The sequence below is a fragment of the Equus asinus genome, chromosome 16, assembly GCF_041296235.1.
Source record: "Equus asinus isolate D_3611 breed Donkey chromosome 16, EquAss-T2T_v2, whole genome shotgun sequence".
Lineage (NCBI taxonomy): Eukaryota > Metazoa > Chordata > Mammalia > Perissodactyla > Equidae > Equus > Equus asinus.
In genome coordinates, this window is record NC_091805.1 from 48,450,982 (window position 1) to 48,467,660 (window position 16,679).

The 16,679-nt window shown below is 45.9% G+C and overlaps 1 protein-coding gene across 1 annotated transcript in view; it reads left to right on the top strand.

Annotated features, from left to right (window-relative positions):
- The window catches only part of PTGFRN (prostaglandin F2 receptor inhibitor), a 73,148-nt gene that overhangs the window by 41,216 nt on the left and 15,253 nt on the right, over nucleotides 1–16,679 (top strand). Inside the window, exons 5-6 of the mRNA XM_044748900.2 lie at nucleotides 9,385–9,810; nucleotides 14,896–15,315. Of these exons, the coding sequence (XP_044604835.2) occupies nucleotides 9,385–9,810; nucleotides 14,896–15,315 (846 nt within the window). The remainder of the gene's footprint in view (nucleotides 1–9,384; nucleotides 9,811–14,895; nucleotides 15,316–16,679) is intronic.

Sequence of the window (16,679 nt, forward strand, 5' to 3'; positions counted from 1 at the left end):
GAAGAGGTTCAGTTACTGTCCTTAGGATTCAGTTGTTTGTTTTCCCGCCGAGTGCCAGCACTGTTGCCGTGAAAGTCATCAGGGGGCTTTCCCGTGACTGATGCTAAGCTGCGCAGCACCCCACACCCTGCACAATGCTTGGCCTGTGATGGGCACTCGGTAAACATCAGCTGGATGCATAGATAAACCAGCACCAACACATGGGTAGTGTTAAAATATGTGCATAAGAAAACAAGACTTGCAAAGAAAGCCTAGAATATTGCACGAGCTGCACATGGGTCAGTCTACCTGGAGTGTAGTGATATAAAAATGGACTGTGTTTCTTCTTAAATTTCCTCCTCCTCCCTGTGCCTATGACTCACCATTACAGCTGCCTGGACACTAGTCAGGAGGCGAGTTGGGCACGAGTACAGCAGCAGCCCTCTCTCCAGGACCTCCCAATTGGATTCTCTGCCCAGAGGCTGATGGGCCTGGCCTGACTGTATGATTCTCTCTAGATATACAACATGTATGTGTATGCATGTGGATACCATACCACATGCAATGTGGAGCCTGTTAGAGTTAACTGACAGGTGGCCAGAAAGACAGGAAGACAGGTTACCTGCCAAGTACTCTATTTATAGAGGTCAGCTTATGTTTCGTGACTGTGGAATGTTGTCCAAAAAGAGCTCTTGAGAGAGCTGGTTCCCTAGAGGGTATTGCACAAAACTCTCAGTTTTGCTACTTGACAGATTAAAAATAATAACTGCCATTTACTGAACACTTACTGAGTGCCAGGCACTGGGCTAAGGGCTTTACATGCATTAAATACTTGATCCCCACAACCTTGTGAGGTCCTGCCCCCGTCGCCATCTGAACACCACTGGTTTTTATTTTGCTTATGATGTTGAGTGTCAGGAATTAGGGAAGAACTCAGTGGGGTTCATCTCTGGTGTACATGGAGACAGCTTGGATGGCTAGAGCTGGGGATCCCCTTCCAGATGGCTTTGTCACTGTGCTCCTGGGCGTTTCTTCCTGTTCCTACATGGCGTCTCATCCTCTCTGTCCCCACATGGCTTCTCATCCAGGCCCTTTCCACATGGCTTAGTTTCCTCACAGCACGGTCTTCTCAGGACATCACACTTCTTACATGGCTGCTGGCTTCTACGAGCTAGGAAATGGGAGTGCCTGACCAGTTAAAAGCTATCCCTGGGATGGCACAGTGTCACTTCTACTGTTTTCTATTGGTCAGAGCCATCACAGAGTCTGCCCAAGTTCAAGGGAGTGGAGAAAGAGACCCCATCTCTTAATGGGAGAGTGGCAGGGTCACACCGCGAGAGGGCATGTGGAGTGGGAAATGTTACTGCGGTCATCTTTGGAAAATGGAGTCTACCACAGTGGTAAATGCTTGTTTCTTTTATTTCAAAAGAAATTATGTTTAGGATGGCTTAGAGAGGGTTATGGCCCTGGGTCAAGTCTGTCCCAAGTATTGTCATCTTATGTGGAAACACTTTTGGCTTTGGGAATCAACCTCACTCCTGAAATTCTAGAAGACAGAGTCCTAGAAACTGAGCTGTTTTGTCCTTATTTGCTTGGGGTGGGTGTGCTGAGTAAATGAGGGGGCTGAAGCCGATTGGGGTCTTCTCATGTTCCATTGTGTTAACTACACAGAGATATCAGGGCAGTGATGCGAATGGGTCTGGCTGGTTCAAGAGCACTTGTAGCAGCTGGAGGACCATAATGATATCTTAGAGGGTGAGAAAAAGCTTCTTTTACTTAGGATTTATGTCCTACTTTTGAAGGAGAAAAAAAAAAGATTTAAGTTGGCTTGGAAAATGAAGCACACTTTAAAGCAGGAGACACAAAAATAAAATCAAGATCAAAAGGGGTAAAACAAAATCAAAGAATAGATATTGCAAGGTAGTTGGGATGAATTACTTACTGCATCTGAGTGCTGAATTTGCCTCTGAAGTTGTGAAGAGTTGAGGCAAAAAGAGACGTGATTATACAGTTCTCTGGTGAAGGAAAACAAATCCTTTCAGAGAGACAAACTTTTTCTTGGCACTGAATTTATCATGGGCTTTTTTATTTAAGGGGCATTGGGAACATAATGGACAGTGCTTTCAACTGTGGTATTACAGAGGGCTCTAAGTGATTGTTTAAATGGATGTTTCTTATATTCGTGCTCTATAAAAGCTGAGGGCATAAATCTTAAGTATGTGAAGGAGTTTCTGTAAGAAGCTGAGTTGCTGTGGAGGACAAATGTTGCTTTGTGAGGATCCAATTTAGTGTATGGCTAAAACTATAGAGAATCTGGGGGAATGGCTAGTTAATATGCGTATTAAGCCATCTCTCTCTGCTATCAGATGTCTTAAATGAGGCTTTGGCAAGAGTTGGATACTAATCAGTTCATGGTTGAGCTCTCCGCCCCAAGTACCAGACTTCTGTGGTGTTAATTGGAGAGGGTTCCACGGGCTTCGGATACAAGAGCAGGCGGAGGCAGCACTGAGTTCTGCTGTTCAGGCTTGAGAACCCGATTTGCATTCTTTCCTGCGAGAGGACCATCCCCTCTTCCAACAGTGTGCCAGTGAGGAGGGTGATTACTTTTCTTTAAAAGGAACTGTTAATCTACTAAGTACTTGGTGGAGACTTCAGCATTCTGTGCCATCTATAGGAGATAAGATGTAGATCTGCAGGATTTTACGGGCAAGTATCATCAGCTGTCTGTCCAGGATTGTCTCCGACAGCAGAAGAGCCCGTGAACAAGTGTTGGAGTCTTGCTCCAGCTTCTAGGTGTGTTATCTCGGGTATGTCGCTTAAGATTTCTCAGCCTTGGTTTTCTTGGTTTTGTGGGGTAATGCATATAAAGAGCTTAGCACAGTGCCTAGCACTTATGTGCTCTGTCCATTTTCGTGGTGGTGGTGATGACTTCTTGGTGCTGGAGGGGGTCTGTATATAGCATGCTCCGCCCACCAAGTGCTTAACCAAGTAAGACATAGGAGTCTGTCTTAGGGCCTGGAGGAACCAGGAACGTGTGTGTCCTGGAAGCACCACTCCCAAGGAGAAGAGGTTGAGCTGACCACATCCAGCCCCTTTCTTGCCCCCCAAATCTGGTAATTCCCTCTTCCTTCTCTGGGAGGAGTGAGTGAGGAGGAAGAGAGAAAGACTGCACGAGTGTCACTTTGGGTGTGGGGCAGTTCAAATGATATTATCTGTCTTGCTCTGAAATGGCTAATGCTAAACACAGCCTCATAACAATGGTTCTACTAAGTGGGGTAAAATGCCCCCCAAAACAACAACTCCTGATTTATAGCCTTCTCTGTCTAAATGTTAGAGAATATTTAATTGTTTTATATAAATGATGATAGTCGCAACTCTGACAATTAGCGCACTCAGCTGTCTCTAAAGTACCTGCCCAATTCAAGATAATGAAACTGGCCAGAGCAAAGACGAGGACGTGCCTTATCCTGTTTCCTCTAACTCCTGCCTGTGGCCTGTTTGTCTCGTTAGCCCTACCAAGTTAACTAAGCTTCAGAGCGGGTGTTAGGACGTGGCCCTGCTGTACACAGTTCAGGGTTAGTGCCGCAGCTGTTATCATCACTCTCATTCTGGGATGTGGCAGGCTTTGAGAAAACAGTAATAACTGGGTGTGGAATGAGGTTGTGCAATTTGCTCCTCGTGGCAGCCAGGCCATGGACCAAAGCCTCGCCTAGAATTTGGCTCACACACACTGTGCAAGACCCTAGTCTTCCGACTTCCCTCCTCTGAGCTTTGGTTTTCGTTTTGTTTTTTCCATTTAGGAAACATACGTGAAAACAGTACCTATCTCATAAAGGTATTATGAAGATAAAGGGAGGATGCAGGGCAAGTGTATAGCGTACCTGGCGGAGAGAAGGCCTTTGATCAGTGTCAGTTGTTATTATCATCATTGTAAAATGGGGATAATGACACCTTCCTTGTAAGACTGTTGAGAGGAAAAGGAGGTAATCTATGTGAAAACCTCCAGCTCGGGTCCCTGCGCACAGTCGGCACAAATACCTGCTTTCACAAATTAGCCAATGATGATTCTGAAAGCTTTTCATTGTTTTGAAAATTGTAGTGAGTTTAATGACCCATATTCAGAAAGAAAAGTCTTTCTTTGGGGGCGTTTGCACTGTTGGGGCCACAGCTTCAGGAGGTGGTGTGTATGTTGTCATACTCCATCCCTGGAGCCGGGTTAGAGAGCAGACCCTTGCTTCTCAGAATGCCAGCAACATAGCGCTTACACTGGCCTCAGAATTCTGTGAAAGGTCTTACAGTGTGGGTGGGCTGTTTGTGTTTAACTTTTGGAATAGAAATTTACACAGAAGAAGAAAGAACTTCAGCAATTATCAATATTTTTCTAATCTTATTTCATCTCTCTTCCCTCCCAGACAGACAGACAGACACACACGCACGCGCACACACACACACACACAAACAAACACACTCTTTCTCTATTTTTTTTTCTTCTGGAAGAATGTAAAGCACATCCCAGACATCATATCATTTTGCCATTAAATACTTTAGTATGCATCTTTAACTGATAAGCTTTTTTAAAACATAACCACCATTGCATTCTTAGCTGATTTCATGATGAGATCAAGCAGAATTTAGCGGTAATCAGTAGTGGAATGCTTATGCCAAAAATGAGCGTTTTTATGCAAAATATTAAACTTAGTCCAATTCAGCAAGTGTGTTAATATCTTTTATGTCCAAGGCACTGCATGCATAGCACAGCCAGATGAATGAGGTGGGTGGTCCCTGACCCTGCAGAGAGTCCTATACAAGGTCCATAAGACATGTATACATATAACCGAAGTTCAAGGCAGTGTTCAAATAAAATCCTTAGAGCACAGAGCCTGGCGGGTGGTAGAGTCTCTGTGAACGTTTGCTGAATAACAAGTGGAGGTGTGATAGGCTGCCTGAGTTCAAAGGAGGCATTCTCTGTTAAGTAGGAGGGGCCACATGGAGGCAGCATGTACGTGATGGACGTTGAGGACCAAGTACAATCTCTGCAAACAATTTTATAAATTGTAAAACAACAATAAAGGGAAACTTCCACACATGCACCAAAACAAAGAAGAAATTAAGGACCCACCCATACTTTTAGCATTCTGACATAATGGAGTCATATCTTTTCTAGGAGTATAAATCTAAAGTCGACCTCCAAAGGCTGGTGGATAGTTCAAATGACCTTTGAACATCTTTTAAATCACTAGAACCTATGCCTTGTAAGTTCACAAGCTAAGAAGCCACTTTGTTTGTCTTTGCATTAGCACCCTCCTTTTTGGGGCGTAAGATTTAATTTTCACAAGAACGAGGAGACCAAGCGGTCAGTGAAGAGGTGTTGCTCTCCTGCCAAGCTGGAGTTCCTGTGACCAGATGCACACAGGCTGCAGCTCCCCTGCACCCTCCTTTCTGTACATTTGGAGACGCAGGATTTAAACAGCCATATGGGGGTGAAGGATGAGTAGAATGGGGGAATCTGTTCAGTCATTATTCAACAACTAATTGAGCAGGTGTCCCCGGTGCTGAGGCGGAGGGTGCAATGGGAAGGAAGGCAGAAAGCCTGGAAGCCTACCAGGTGATTAGGGAATGGTGAGGTGTGTTGTGCGAATGGAGTCCAGAATATATACAAGAAGGCAGTGGGCGGTGGGCTGGACAATGGGTTAGGCTCTCATTACAGGGGGCCTTGCATATCAGGCTGGGGATTTGTTTTTAACTCAATCGGTGAGAGGAAAGGCCACGGGAGGTTTCTAGAACAGATGACCTGACAGTTGTGTCAGCCTAGAGGTGGGTTGGGAGGTTACTATAGTAGTCTTGGTGGGAGGCAAAGAGGGCCGGGATGAGGCTGGTGTTTGTGAGGTTTTCCCTTTTATTGACAAATATGTATAGAGCACCTACTGTGTGTGTGGCCTGGAATGGGAGAAGTGGAAGAGACATTGGGGAGGTAGAATGTATGAGACTTAAGAACCCTCAGAGTGGAGAGTCGCAGGAGGCAGACATTTCCAGCAGAGGTGCCTGGGAGGGTCAATGGCGGGAGTGTGGCAACAGGAACAGTGATTGGAAAGTTAGGAGGAGGAGCTGGCTGTGTTTGTTTGGAGTGGGGTTTTAGCTGTGTGCACGTGTGTATGAATATATGTGTGTGTGTGTGTGTGTGTGTACGTGTCTATGTGTGTCCATATTGGCAGAGGCGGGTGGGAGTGAAGTGAATTAGATCGCTAGTGTGCTGTGCATGAGATGTCAAGGAGACACCAGCTGAGGTGCCTGGAACCCAGCTCTGGGCTGGTGTTTGTATCTGGAGCCCAAGGAAGAGTTGGGCCAGAGCGGGGGCAGCTGGGTTCCATATCTGGGTGAGGGAGCTTGGGCGTGACCAGGCCAGGGCAGGAGTGGAGCACGCTGCCCTGGTGGTTGGTTCGGGAGCTGGTTATGACCACCTTTTCCATGTGTCCGTGGTCTGACCACTAATGAGTCAGTCAAGTCACCACTTCTCTCCCATCTTTCATGGTAACTTGAACAGCCTTTGTTTTCCAAGTGCCACTGTGGAGGAATATGCTCAGGGGCTGGCAGTAAACCATGAAGGGGTCAAAGGGTTTGTTATGAAAGAGTTGGTAACTGATAAGGAGAGAAATCCCCGTGCATCACAGCGTTTTGAATCGCGCTGGTCAGCCGGGCTGAGGTGATGGCCCACAGGGAGCTGTCTTCCTGGGTTAGATTCCCTGTGGCAGTAACTGTAGTCATGCCAGTCATGGCCTTCAGCATTCCTAAAAGTCACCGTGCTAGTCAGTGGTACTTAGAAAATACTAAGGTGAGAAGTCAGGAAGTTTCGTTCATTTGGGAGATGAGGGAGGACATACTGGAAAGATGGTCTAAAGGATGCAGCCCTGGGTTCAGATCTGACACTTCTGAGCTGTATGGCTACGTTATTAACCTCTTTAAAGCTCCTCCTCCTCAGATGTGAAATGGGAATGGTGAATAGTGGTTCATAAATATGTACATGTGTATATGTGTTAGACATACATACATACACACATGTGTACCAGGCACAGTCTAAGCACTTTTATGTATGTTTTAGCTCTTAATCCTCACAGTAACATTAGGAGGTAGTTACTGTTGTTACCCCATTTTTATAGGTGAGGCACCGGAGAGGTTCAATAATCTGCCCTAGGTTACACAGCAAGTGAGCGGCAGAGCTGGGATTCGAACGTAGTCCAGCTCCAGACCCCTGGCTCTTTACCACTGCTCTTTACTGCCTCACGGTTTGTTGTTCAGGTTAATGTGGTAACACGCGTGAAGCGTCTTCGAATTGTGCTCAGACTGGAGTTGGGTCTCAGTAAGTGGTGGTGGCTGCTGCTGCTGAGTGGGGACTCTTGATGGTGCCACAACTCCAGTTGGTCCTGATGGGCCTGGGAGGATACGCACAGGCTGTTCAAGTCTGTCCTTCCACATTAAATGACCCTGGTCGTTCTAGTCTGCTCCCAAGTTGCTGTGCCAAGATCCTACATGAGAAAAGGTCTGAAACCCTGGATGTGGTGTAATTTGGGAACACTTTGTCTCACGCACCTGATGGTAGAAATACCTTCCGGTGATGTTTGTTCCGAGTCAGTTGTTGCTAGAGAGGCAGTGTGGTGTGTCAGCGTTCTGCCCAGGAGACGGGACACCCCCGGCTGTGCAACGTTAGCACACTCAGCTGTAGAATGAGGAGGCGGGATGACATTCTAGCAGCCTGGGGCATTTCTCTGCAGCGTCCACATCACGGCAGGGCGTATTGGTCTGACTTTATACTGCACAGGGTCCACCTCACTTGCAATTAAATGCTTGTGAAGATGACATTTGAGGGAATTAGAATTTTGAGTTCTTTCCATTTCTTGGCCACTGAATCATTCTTGGAGAAGTCATGGTGTTATGCATTTCATTGGAAGTGTAAATCATAAAAGAACAGTTCCTTGACCTCAGCAGTTTATACTCTTGTGTGAGTCATAAATAAAAGCAGCGTTAAATAAAACTAAACTGTTGGGTGGAGGCGATATGAATCAAGATCGTGTTGGCAAATGGAAGGTTCCATTTAGCTAGAATTCCTTGCCTCCTAGAAGGCAAAGTGCTACGAAAGAGAAATATAGCCTTTTCTAAAAGGCTTAGCACTAAGGCAGCAAACATTTATTGAGCGCCTACTACATACAAGGCTGTGTATTTGGAACTTGGGGCTGAGACCTTCAAGCAAGGAGTAATAGAGACTGGGATTACTGCTATATAGGAGTACCTACCTATGCGGCTTGTGGGGGCACAGAGAAAGGTGTCACACTCTGGGGACCCAGAAGGGGGCACAGAGGAGGTCACACTTGAAGAATGAGTGGAAGTTTGCAGGCAGTCAGGACGAGAGGGCCACTGTAAACATGTCAGCACAATGGTGTGAGTCTGTGGTGACTGGAGAGCTTCAGATAATTAGTGTGACACAGAGGGGGTGGGAGTAGAGGAAAGGAGGCGACAGAGGGTCCCAATGCCAGTTCTTTGGCAAGTGTGGAAAAAGGCCTTGGGGCCAGCAAAGACAGAAGTGTGGAGTTGCAGAAATGGGTTCAGTGGCAGTGGGGACACTAGGAGAGTGCTGGCTTTTCTCCCACCTGTCAGAATTTGTGGATGGCAGGGAAATGGGGGTTAATACATGAGCAGGCTTTCCTAGAACTAGGATCATAGTGAGCTGGCCTCAGGGTTGTCAGAACCATATGGGAGAATTACATATGTCATTTGGGAAGTTTGAGAATGGAGGTGTTTGTTGACCACTGAACCACAGATTCAGCAGAAAAAGTCAGAGGACCAGAAAGTGAGGGTGAGAATATGCAGGGATAATAATGATATGAGGGCCTTGCGTTTGGGGCATAGCCAAGGATGGCAGGAACCTGAGCCACGGCTGGGTTGATTGGCTTCAAGTGCTAGAATATGCTCTGGGATGGGGTTTCCCAGTGCTACTCCAGTGGTGACTTTGGACTTTCTGTGGGCGCTGCTTGGCATTCCAGAGAAAACCTTGCTGGAGCATGGACACCAAGCTTTAAGTCTTAAGAAGTCCTTCTCAGAAGACTCTAACCTCCTGGGAAACTGACGGCAGACCCCAAGCATATGGAAGGCTCAAGATCAGGGACATTCTGCTCTGGCCTTTGGGAGGTTTTCTTGAGGGGCGTCAAGGGGGCAGTGTTGTACAAGTTTTGCAATAACAAACCCTCATGGGATCCTTCCCATCCCATGCAAAGACTTCCATTTCTATCACTATAGTTGGTAGCACAGGCATTTAATTGTCAGGACAAGAGTAGTCCTTGTCTCTTTCCTTTTGTGAATTCTTGATATGTTGCTCCGTCTGATTTTGTTCTCCTGGCGCCTCTCTGTTTTGTTCAGAACCAGACTATCAGGTGTACCTGAATGCTTCTAAGGTCCCCGAGTTTTCAGACGACCTCACAGAGCTGGAATGCCGCATAGTGGATAAGAAGAGCATGGAGGCAAATGTCCGCTTTACGGTGTCCTGGTACTACAGGATGAACCGGCGCAGTGACGACGTTGTGGCCAGCGAGCTTCTTGCAGTTATGAACGGGGACTGGACGCTGAAATACGGAGAGAGGAGCAAGCAACGGGCCCAGGATGGAGACTTTATTTTTGCTAAGGAGCATACGGACACATTCAGTTTCCGAATCCAAAGGACTACAGAGGAAGACAGAGGCAATTATTACTGTGTTGTGTCTGCCTGGACCAAACAGCGTAACGACAGCTGGGTGAAGAGCAAGGATGTCTTCTCCAAACCCATCAACATATTTTGGGTATCAGAAGGTAGGTGCCTTATTCTTATTCATTAACGTTTCTGTTGTGTTGTATCTTGGATTAAGTCATCCCACTGCGTTTTCACATGCACAGTCACCCTGCAGGTTTTCATTTACGCTAGAAATCCAAGAAATGTGTGCTGAAATGACTATTGCTTTTATCTACAGCATACACCCCTTTAGGATGATGCTGCTGGAGAAGGGTAAGTCCTGGTGAGACCTGGGGCTTGGTCAGTGGTAGAAGGTCATCTTCTTGTAGGAGTTCACAGTGTGCATGGGGTGAGCCCTTCACACTGCTCCACTGGGTGGCCTTAGGCCAAACCTCACACAGGCCTTTGAGGGTCTGTCTGTGCCCATGAGTTCCCTCTGGCTGCAGGCACATTTGAGGTGCCACAGAGAGGGAATGGGCAGCTACAGGCCATTGTGCCTGCCCTAAGGGGCCAGTCGTCTATTCAGAGAGATTGTTTCTAGAGAGAGGTGACAAGAACTTAAGGGAATCCATTTGTTTGATGCATCTCCTTCTGAATGCTCAGAGCACTGTCTGCCTCCGGACGTCAGACTCGTCAAGTTTTTTATCCCTGTCCTTGTCTTTCAGCACAGGAATGCCAGGGCTCCTAGTCCTCCTTCATGCCCTGGATGTTAAGCTCCCTCTGAATGCCTCTCTTGACTCATTGCCACCCCTCCTATATTCCCAAACCCCAAACTGGCCCTCTAGAACTCAGCAAAATCTCTGTTTCCTGAACCTCATCTCTGAATGTTCCTTTCTCTTTCTCTCGTCAAACACTGCCAACCTCACTCTTTCCCCTGGAGCTCTCCTGACTGATGGTGTTTTCTTCCCACGCTCTTCATATAACTGGACCTACGTGGGGCAGGTGCCCTCCTTGTCCCTCACTGCAGCTTCCAGATAATTTTCCCTCCTTCCTAAAAACATAGCTCCAATCTCATGTCATCAGATCATACACCTCCTCTCATTGCCATCACCTGTCGATTCCTAAGTCCTCCGTGTTCATCCTTTGAAGAAGTCAACTTCTGTTTCATAGCCACTCTCTCCAATACACTCCTGTCTTGCCAGCTTCACTATCTGTGTATAACACTGGATCACACCTTGGCTGCACATTGGAGTCACCTGAGAAGTTTTAAAAAAAATACTGATGCTTGAGTCTCACTAGAGGTTTTGTCTTAACTGGCCTGAGGTTTTATGCAATCTAGGCATTGGCGTTTTTAAATGCTCCCAAGATGGTTCTCGTGTGCAGTAAGGTTGAGAACCCTAATATAGAGAAACCTTTCATTCTCAGTTCCTTGTCCTTTTCTCTAGTCGTTATGGCCTCTGTCCTGTTTTGGTCATTCACTCCCTTGCTCACACCCTACACTAGACCATCTCACTTCTGATAACAGAAAGCACCCCCATACTCTCAGTTCCAAGCAACCCATCCTCTAAACATGGCTTCTGTCTTTCTTGATTACTCCCTCTGGTTCTCCAGCATCAACCCTTCAACTCTACCAGGACTGACAGTCCGTTAATCCTACCAACTTTTATTGTCTTTCACTCCCATTGTGTCTTCACATCTCTCTTACCTAGGGTGACCGTTTGCCCAGGGTAGTCCGATCTATACCTGTTGTCCTGTGTCACTTTTCAGAGCACCCTCTTTCCTTCTTATAGATGTGTGCAGTGTGGGATGTAGGATCAGATACGTAGTCACCATACTGTTACCTAGCCTAAATTCCGAGTCATACTCACTCCCTTGAGCACACCTTTAGCTCCCTTACCCCACTCTCAGTCTGCACTATGCTCTGGCTAAACAACAACTCTGTTCAAAGCGAACCGTCTGCCACCTTCCTGCCTGCATCTGCAGAGCTGAATGTGGTTACAGAAAAGCATCTGAACATGTCGACTGGTCTCACTTTCAATCCATGATCATGTGTGTCAAGTGGGCTCTCAACACTGCCTGGGAATCATTCTGCATTTCCTTACTCTCCAAGATGATTATTGCATACCACCTTCTAGCTCTCTGAAAACCTCCTCTCCCAGCCTTGTTCTCGGCTGTTGATCCTGCTATTTCCCTAAAAAACCAGAAACAATCCAAGGAAAATTTGCACACACTCTACCTCAGCGGCTGAACCTGTTACTCAGCCACATGTCCTAGCAAAGGCCAGTGCCTCTCACTGCTCAGACACACGGCTCCCCTCTCTGATGCCTTCTATAGCTCGCTCTCCTGGACCTCTCCCATTGGCCTATAAATATGCTGTTACATCTCCTGGGTTTTTTTTTTTAAAAACCATGCTAATCTTGATCTTGCTTCCCCCTCCATCCTTCTGTTCCCCACGCTTGTTTGCCCACCCATCACTCTCTTTTTCCTTTGATAGCCGAAGTAGTCAATGTATCTGTACTTGATGTCCCCAGTTTCTCCTCGTCTCTTCTTTCTGGTACCTACTCTAATCAGGCTTTTGCCCCCACTGCTCATGTTAAGATTACTAGTTGATTGGCTGATTCCAAAATCCAGTTGTTAATTATGTTCTTAGCAGGATTTAACAGATGATCGTTCCCTCCTCCTGGAAATACTTTGCTTTTTCCTTGGCTGATGGGACGTCACCCTCTCTGGGCTTTCCGCCACACTCACTGCCGTTCTTTCTCAGCCTCCTTGCTGGTTCCTCTTCATTTTCCTGCCCTTCAGATGCCTCAGGACCGTGGTCCTAGGACTTCCTTCTGTTTAACTTCACGGCCTTGGTGATCTCTCTAATCTCATGAATTTAAGTGCCATCTACACACCAGTGACTCCCAAATTTATGTTTCTACCTCAGACCTCTTTCCAGAACTCCAGACTCAATATTGTGTTGCCACTTGTCCAATGGGCGTCTCAACTGTTCAGAATGGTGCTTCTGGTCTTCTCTCGGCCTTCCCTAGCACTTTTGTTCTAGTTGTTGAGACCAGAACCTTCATCTTTAATTCCTCGTTCTTCAGATTGCTTTAGAATCTAACCCCGTCTCACACTCCACTGTTAGCAAGCCACCATTGTCACTGCCTGGATTATATCACCAGCCTCCTAGCTGGTCTCCTTGCTTCTGCCCTTGCACACGACGGCCAGAGCGATCCTGCAAAATGTAAGACAGATCGTGAAACTCCTCTGCCCTGACCTCCTCACTCAGAGCAGAACCCAGCCTTTCAGTGGCCTCGGATGCCCTCTACCAACCGGCCCCCTTTACCTTCTTTTTTTTTAAGATTTTTTTTTTTTCCTTTTTCTCCCCAAAGCCCCCCAGTACATAGTTGTATGTTCTTCGTTGTGGGTCCTTCTAGTTGTGGCATGTGGGACGCTGCCTCAGCGTGGTTTGATGAGCAGTGCCATGTCCACACCCAGGATTCGAACCAACGAAACACTGTGCCGCCTGCAGCAGAGCGTGTGAACTTAACCACTCGGCCACGGGGCCAGCCCGCCCCACCTTTACCTTCTGACTCACCTCTACCCTCCCCACACCCACTCGCTTCACCTCGTCTGCCTTTCCCATAGCTTCCCAGATACACCAGGCAAGCCTCTGCCTCATGGCTTTCTGCTGCTGTTCCCTCTGCCTCGAATGCCGTTCCCCAGGTGGATACAGGGTTCTTTCCCTCACCCCCTCCTCTCCTTGATGCCATCTCAATGAGGCCATCCCTGGGCACTCTGTCTCAAATTGTGACCCCACACTGACCCTGCACACTTTTTCTCTTCTTTTCCTGCTTTATTTTCTCTTAAACTTTTATCACCCTCTAATCATACCATCTATTTTACTTTTTTATTTTGTTCATCTCCCTCCAGTAGCATATGAAAGGGGGATTTCTGTATGTTTTGTTTCCTATTGCATTCTCAGTGCCTGGAATCTGGGAGGCTCTCTGTGGTACTTGTCTAGTTAATGAGTGGATCACCAAACCCACAGAAGATCAAGAACGAATGTGGGTGGCTCAGTGCAACCTCAGGAATCAGTGATTCTGGAGAGACTCTGTAACATACGTGTGCTGCTAATAGGTTTGATGGAACAAACATTCCAAAAAAGCCCAATGTAAACATTTTATTTTACAGCCTGCCCTGGTGGCCTAGAGGTTAAAGTTTGGCACTCACCGTTGTGGCAGCCCAGGTTCGTTTCCTGGTCATGGAACCACACCACCTGTCTGTCAGTTGTCGTGCTGTGGCAGTGGCTCACATAGAAGAACTAGAGGGACTTAGAACTAGAATATGGAACCGTACACTGGGGCTTTGGGGAGGGAAAAAAACACAGGATGTTAGCTCAGGGTAAATCTTTCCCTGCAAAAAAAATTAAAATAAAAACAAACTACATTAAAAAAATTTATTTTATGATTGGATGGATAGGCTTAATCATCTTACTAAAGGATAAAAGATGTGTTTAATTCATTTATTCATCCATTCAACAAATATTTAAGCATCTTCAAAGTACCTGACATTGAGCTATGATAATATAGATGAATTCTACTGTGTATGTGCTTAGGGATTATTTTTTTGATAGAGAAGTGGGAAGTCACACACTTAAACGTAAAGTCAGTGTAGCCATGCACACTTGCTCAAAATGGCAAAACAGCATCTCTGTGGAAATGACTAGATCCAGTGTGTATGCTCCAGTCATTTTAGAGATAATCTGTTCTGTAATGTTGCCATCATATGATTAAACAGAGAGAACCCATTTCTCCCTTGCTCTGCTTTTCCGAGCAGGCTGGTTAAGCTAAGGGTGCTTTCCTTGTACCCAGCAGAACCTCAAAGGAGGAGAGGCAAATGGCATCGGCTAGAGCCATGTCTTCCCCAGTTCGCTAAGAGAGAACTCTCCCTCACATCCTTGGAGGCACCAGTAGTTTCCCAAATTCTCAACCATCAATTCCCTCTTCCCTCACCCCCGTGAAATCACTTCCGACTGCTCTGTCTCAGCCAGTGTGGTGGTTTTCAGCCTGCTTACAGATACGCCTGATTTTCTCTCTCTGTTTCTAGATTTTCTTAAATGCTATTGTGTTTTGTGTGGCAATTTGCAAATTCCTATTTCCTTGACATTGTGCTTTCAGATGCATATTCATTTTAACTAATCCTGTTGGAAATCACTTCTTTCTGGTACTTCATTCCAGATTCTGTGCTTGTGGTGAAGGCGAGGCAGCCAAAGCCTTTCTTTGCTGCAGGAAATACATTTGAGATGACTTGCAAAGTGTCTTCCAAGAATATCAAGTCGCCACGCTACTCTGTTCTCATCACCGCTGAGAAGCCTGTTGGGGACCTCTCCAGTCCCAATGAAACCAAGTATATCATCTCCCTGGACCAGGATTCTGTGGTGAAACTGGAGAATTGGACAGATGCATCACGGGTGGATGGTGTTGTGTTAGAGAAAGTGCAGGAGGATGAATTTCGCTATCGAATGTACCAGACTCAGGTCTCGGACGCAGGGCTGTACCGCTGCGTGGTGACAGCCTGGTCTCCTGTCAGAGGCAGCCTGTGGCGGGAAGCAGCAACTAGTCTCTCCAATCCTATTGAGATAGACTTCCAAACCTCAGGTGAGCAGGGCCCCTGTTGAATCATAGATTGAACTAGAAGAGACGCTATAGGGTTTTGATCCAATGACAACATTTTTTTTAAACAACTTTATTAAGATATAATTCACATGCCATACCGTTCACCCATTTAAAGTGTATAATTCAGTGGCTTTCAGTATATTCACAGAGGTGGTGCAACCATCACAATTAATTGTAGAACATTTTCATTACACCTCAAAGAAATCCCACACCCCTTAGCTGACACCTTTCAGTTCCCACTCCCCAACCTCTTATCCCCCAGCAAACACTAATCTACTTTCTGTCTGTATAAACTTGCCTGTGTGGGACATTTCACATTAATGGAGTGTAGTATGTGGGCTCTGAGTCTGCCTTCTCTCACTTTAACATAATGTTTTCAGGGCCCATCCGTGTTGTAGCATGTATCCGTACTTTATTCATTTTTAGGACTGAATAATATTCCATTGTGTGGATATACCACATTTTCTTTACTCATTCATCAGCTAATAGCCATTGGTGTTTCCACTTCTTGGCTATTATGGATAATGCTGCTGTGAACATTTGTGTACAAATTTTTGTGTGCACATTGTACCATCAATCATTTCGACCCTCTTTTTTTTTAATGGATAAACCGAATCTCAGCTATTTCAAATCCTTTAGAGAACGTGGCAGAATATAAATAAAGAGAGGAGAGAACCGAGCCTCCAGAGGGTTTAAATGAGTTGCTGAAAGTGGAAGACTCAGAGCAAAGACCCCAGTCTTATCCAGGCCTGTGGCTTTCCCTCTTAGAGGTCCCTAGGACTGAAGGTTGTGGGCAGCATTTTTGGCCCAACTTATCCAAGCGTATTTCCATATAGAGGCTGAGTGTCCCAGTCTTAAGGCCTCACCTTTCTTTTTGGATTTCCTATCAATTAGTCAAGTTGCCAGAGCTGCGCTGGTGTTGATGAATATGTCTGTCAACCTGGTTTGTTAAGAATACTTATTAATGGTGTTCATCTATGGGTAGGTTAATTAAAACAAGGGCATTTTTATCTCTATTTTGAATTGATTTTATCTTTGGTAAGTGAAATATTTTTATGCTATAAAGTGGAAAGGTCCACTTTTTTTAATGGCATAGATACATATTCTCAAATAGAAATATTCCTTATTCATCTGCATAATTCATTAAGCGCCTCTGACAAACTTGTCTGTGTATGTGTTTCAGCAGGTGGATGATATAAAAGTTTTTGATCCCTGGTCTTACTTAGAATATGAAGGTGAAGGATCATCATTTATGAGTTTAAGACTGAAAGTTTTTCCCTAAGACTTCCCTGGGTTCCAATTAGAAATTTCTGAATGTGTAAATTCATACTCACCTATAAAAATTC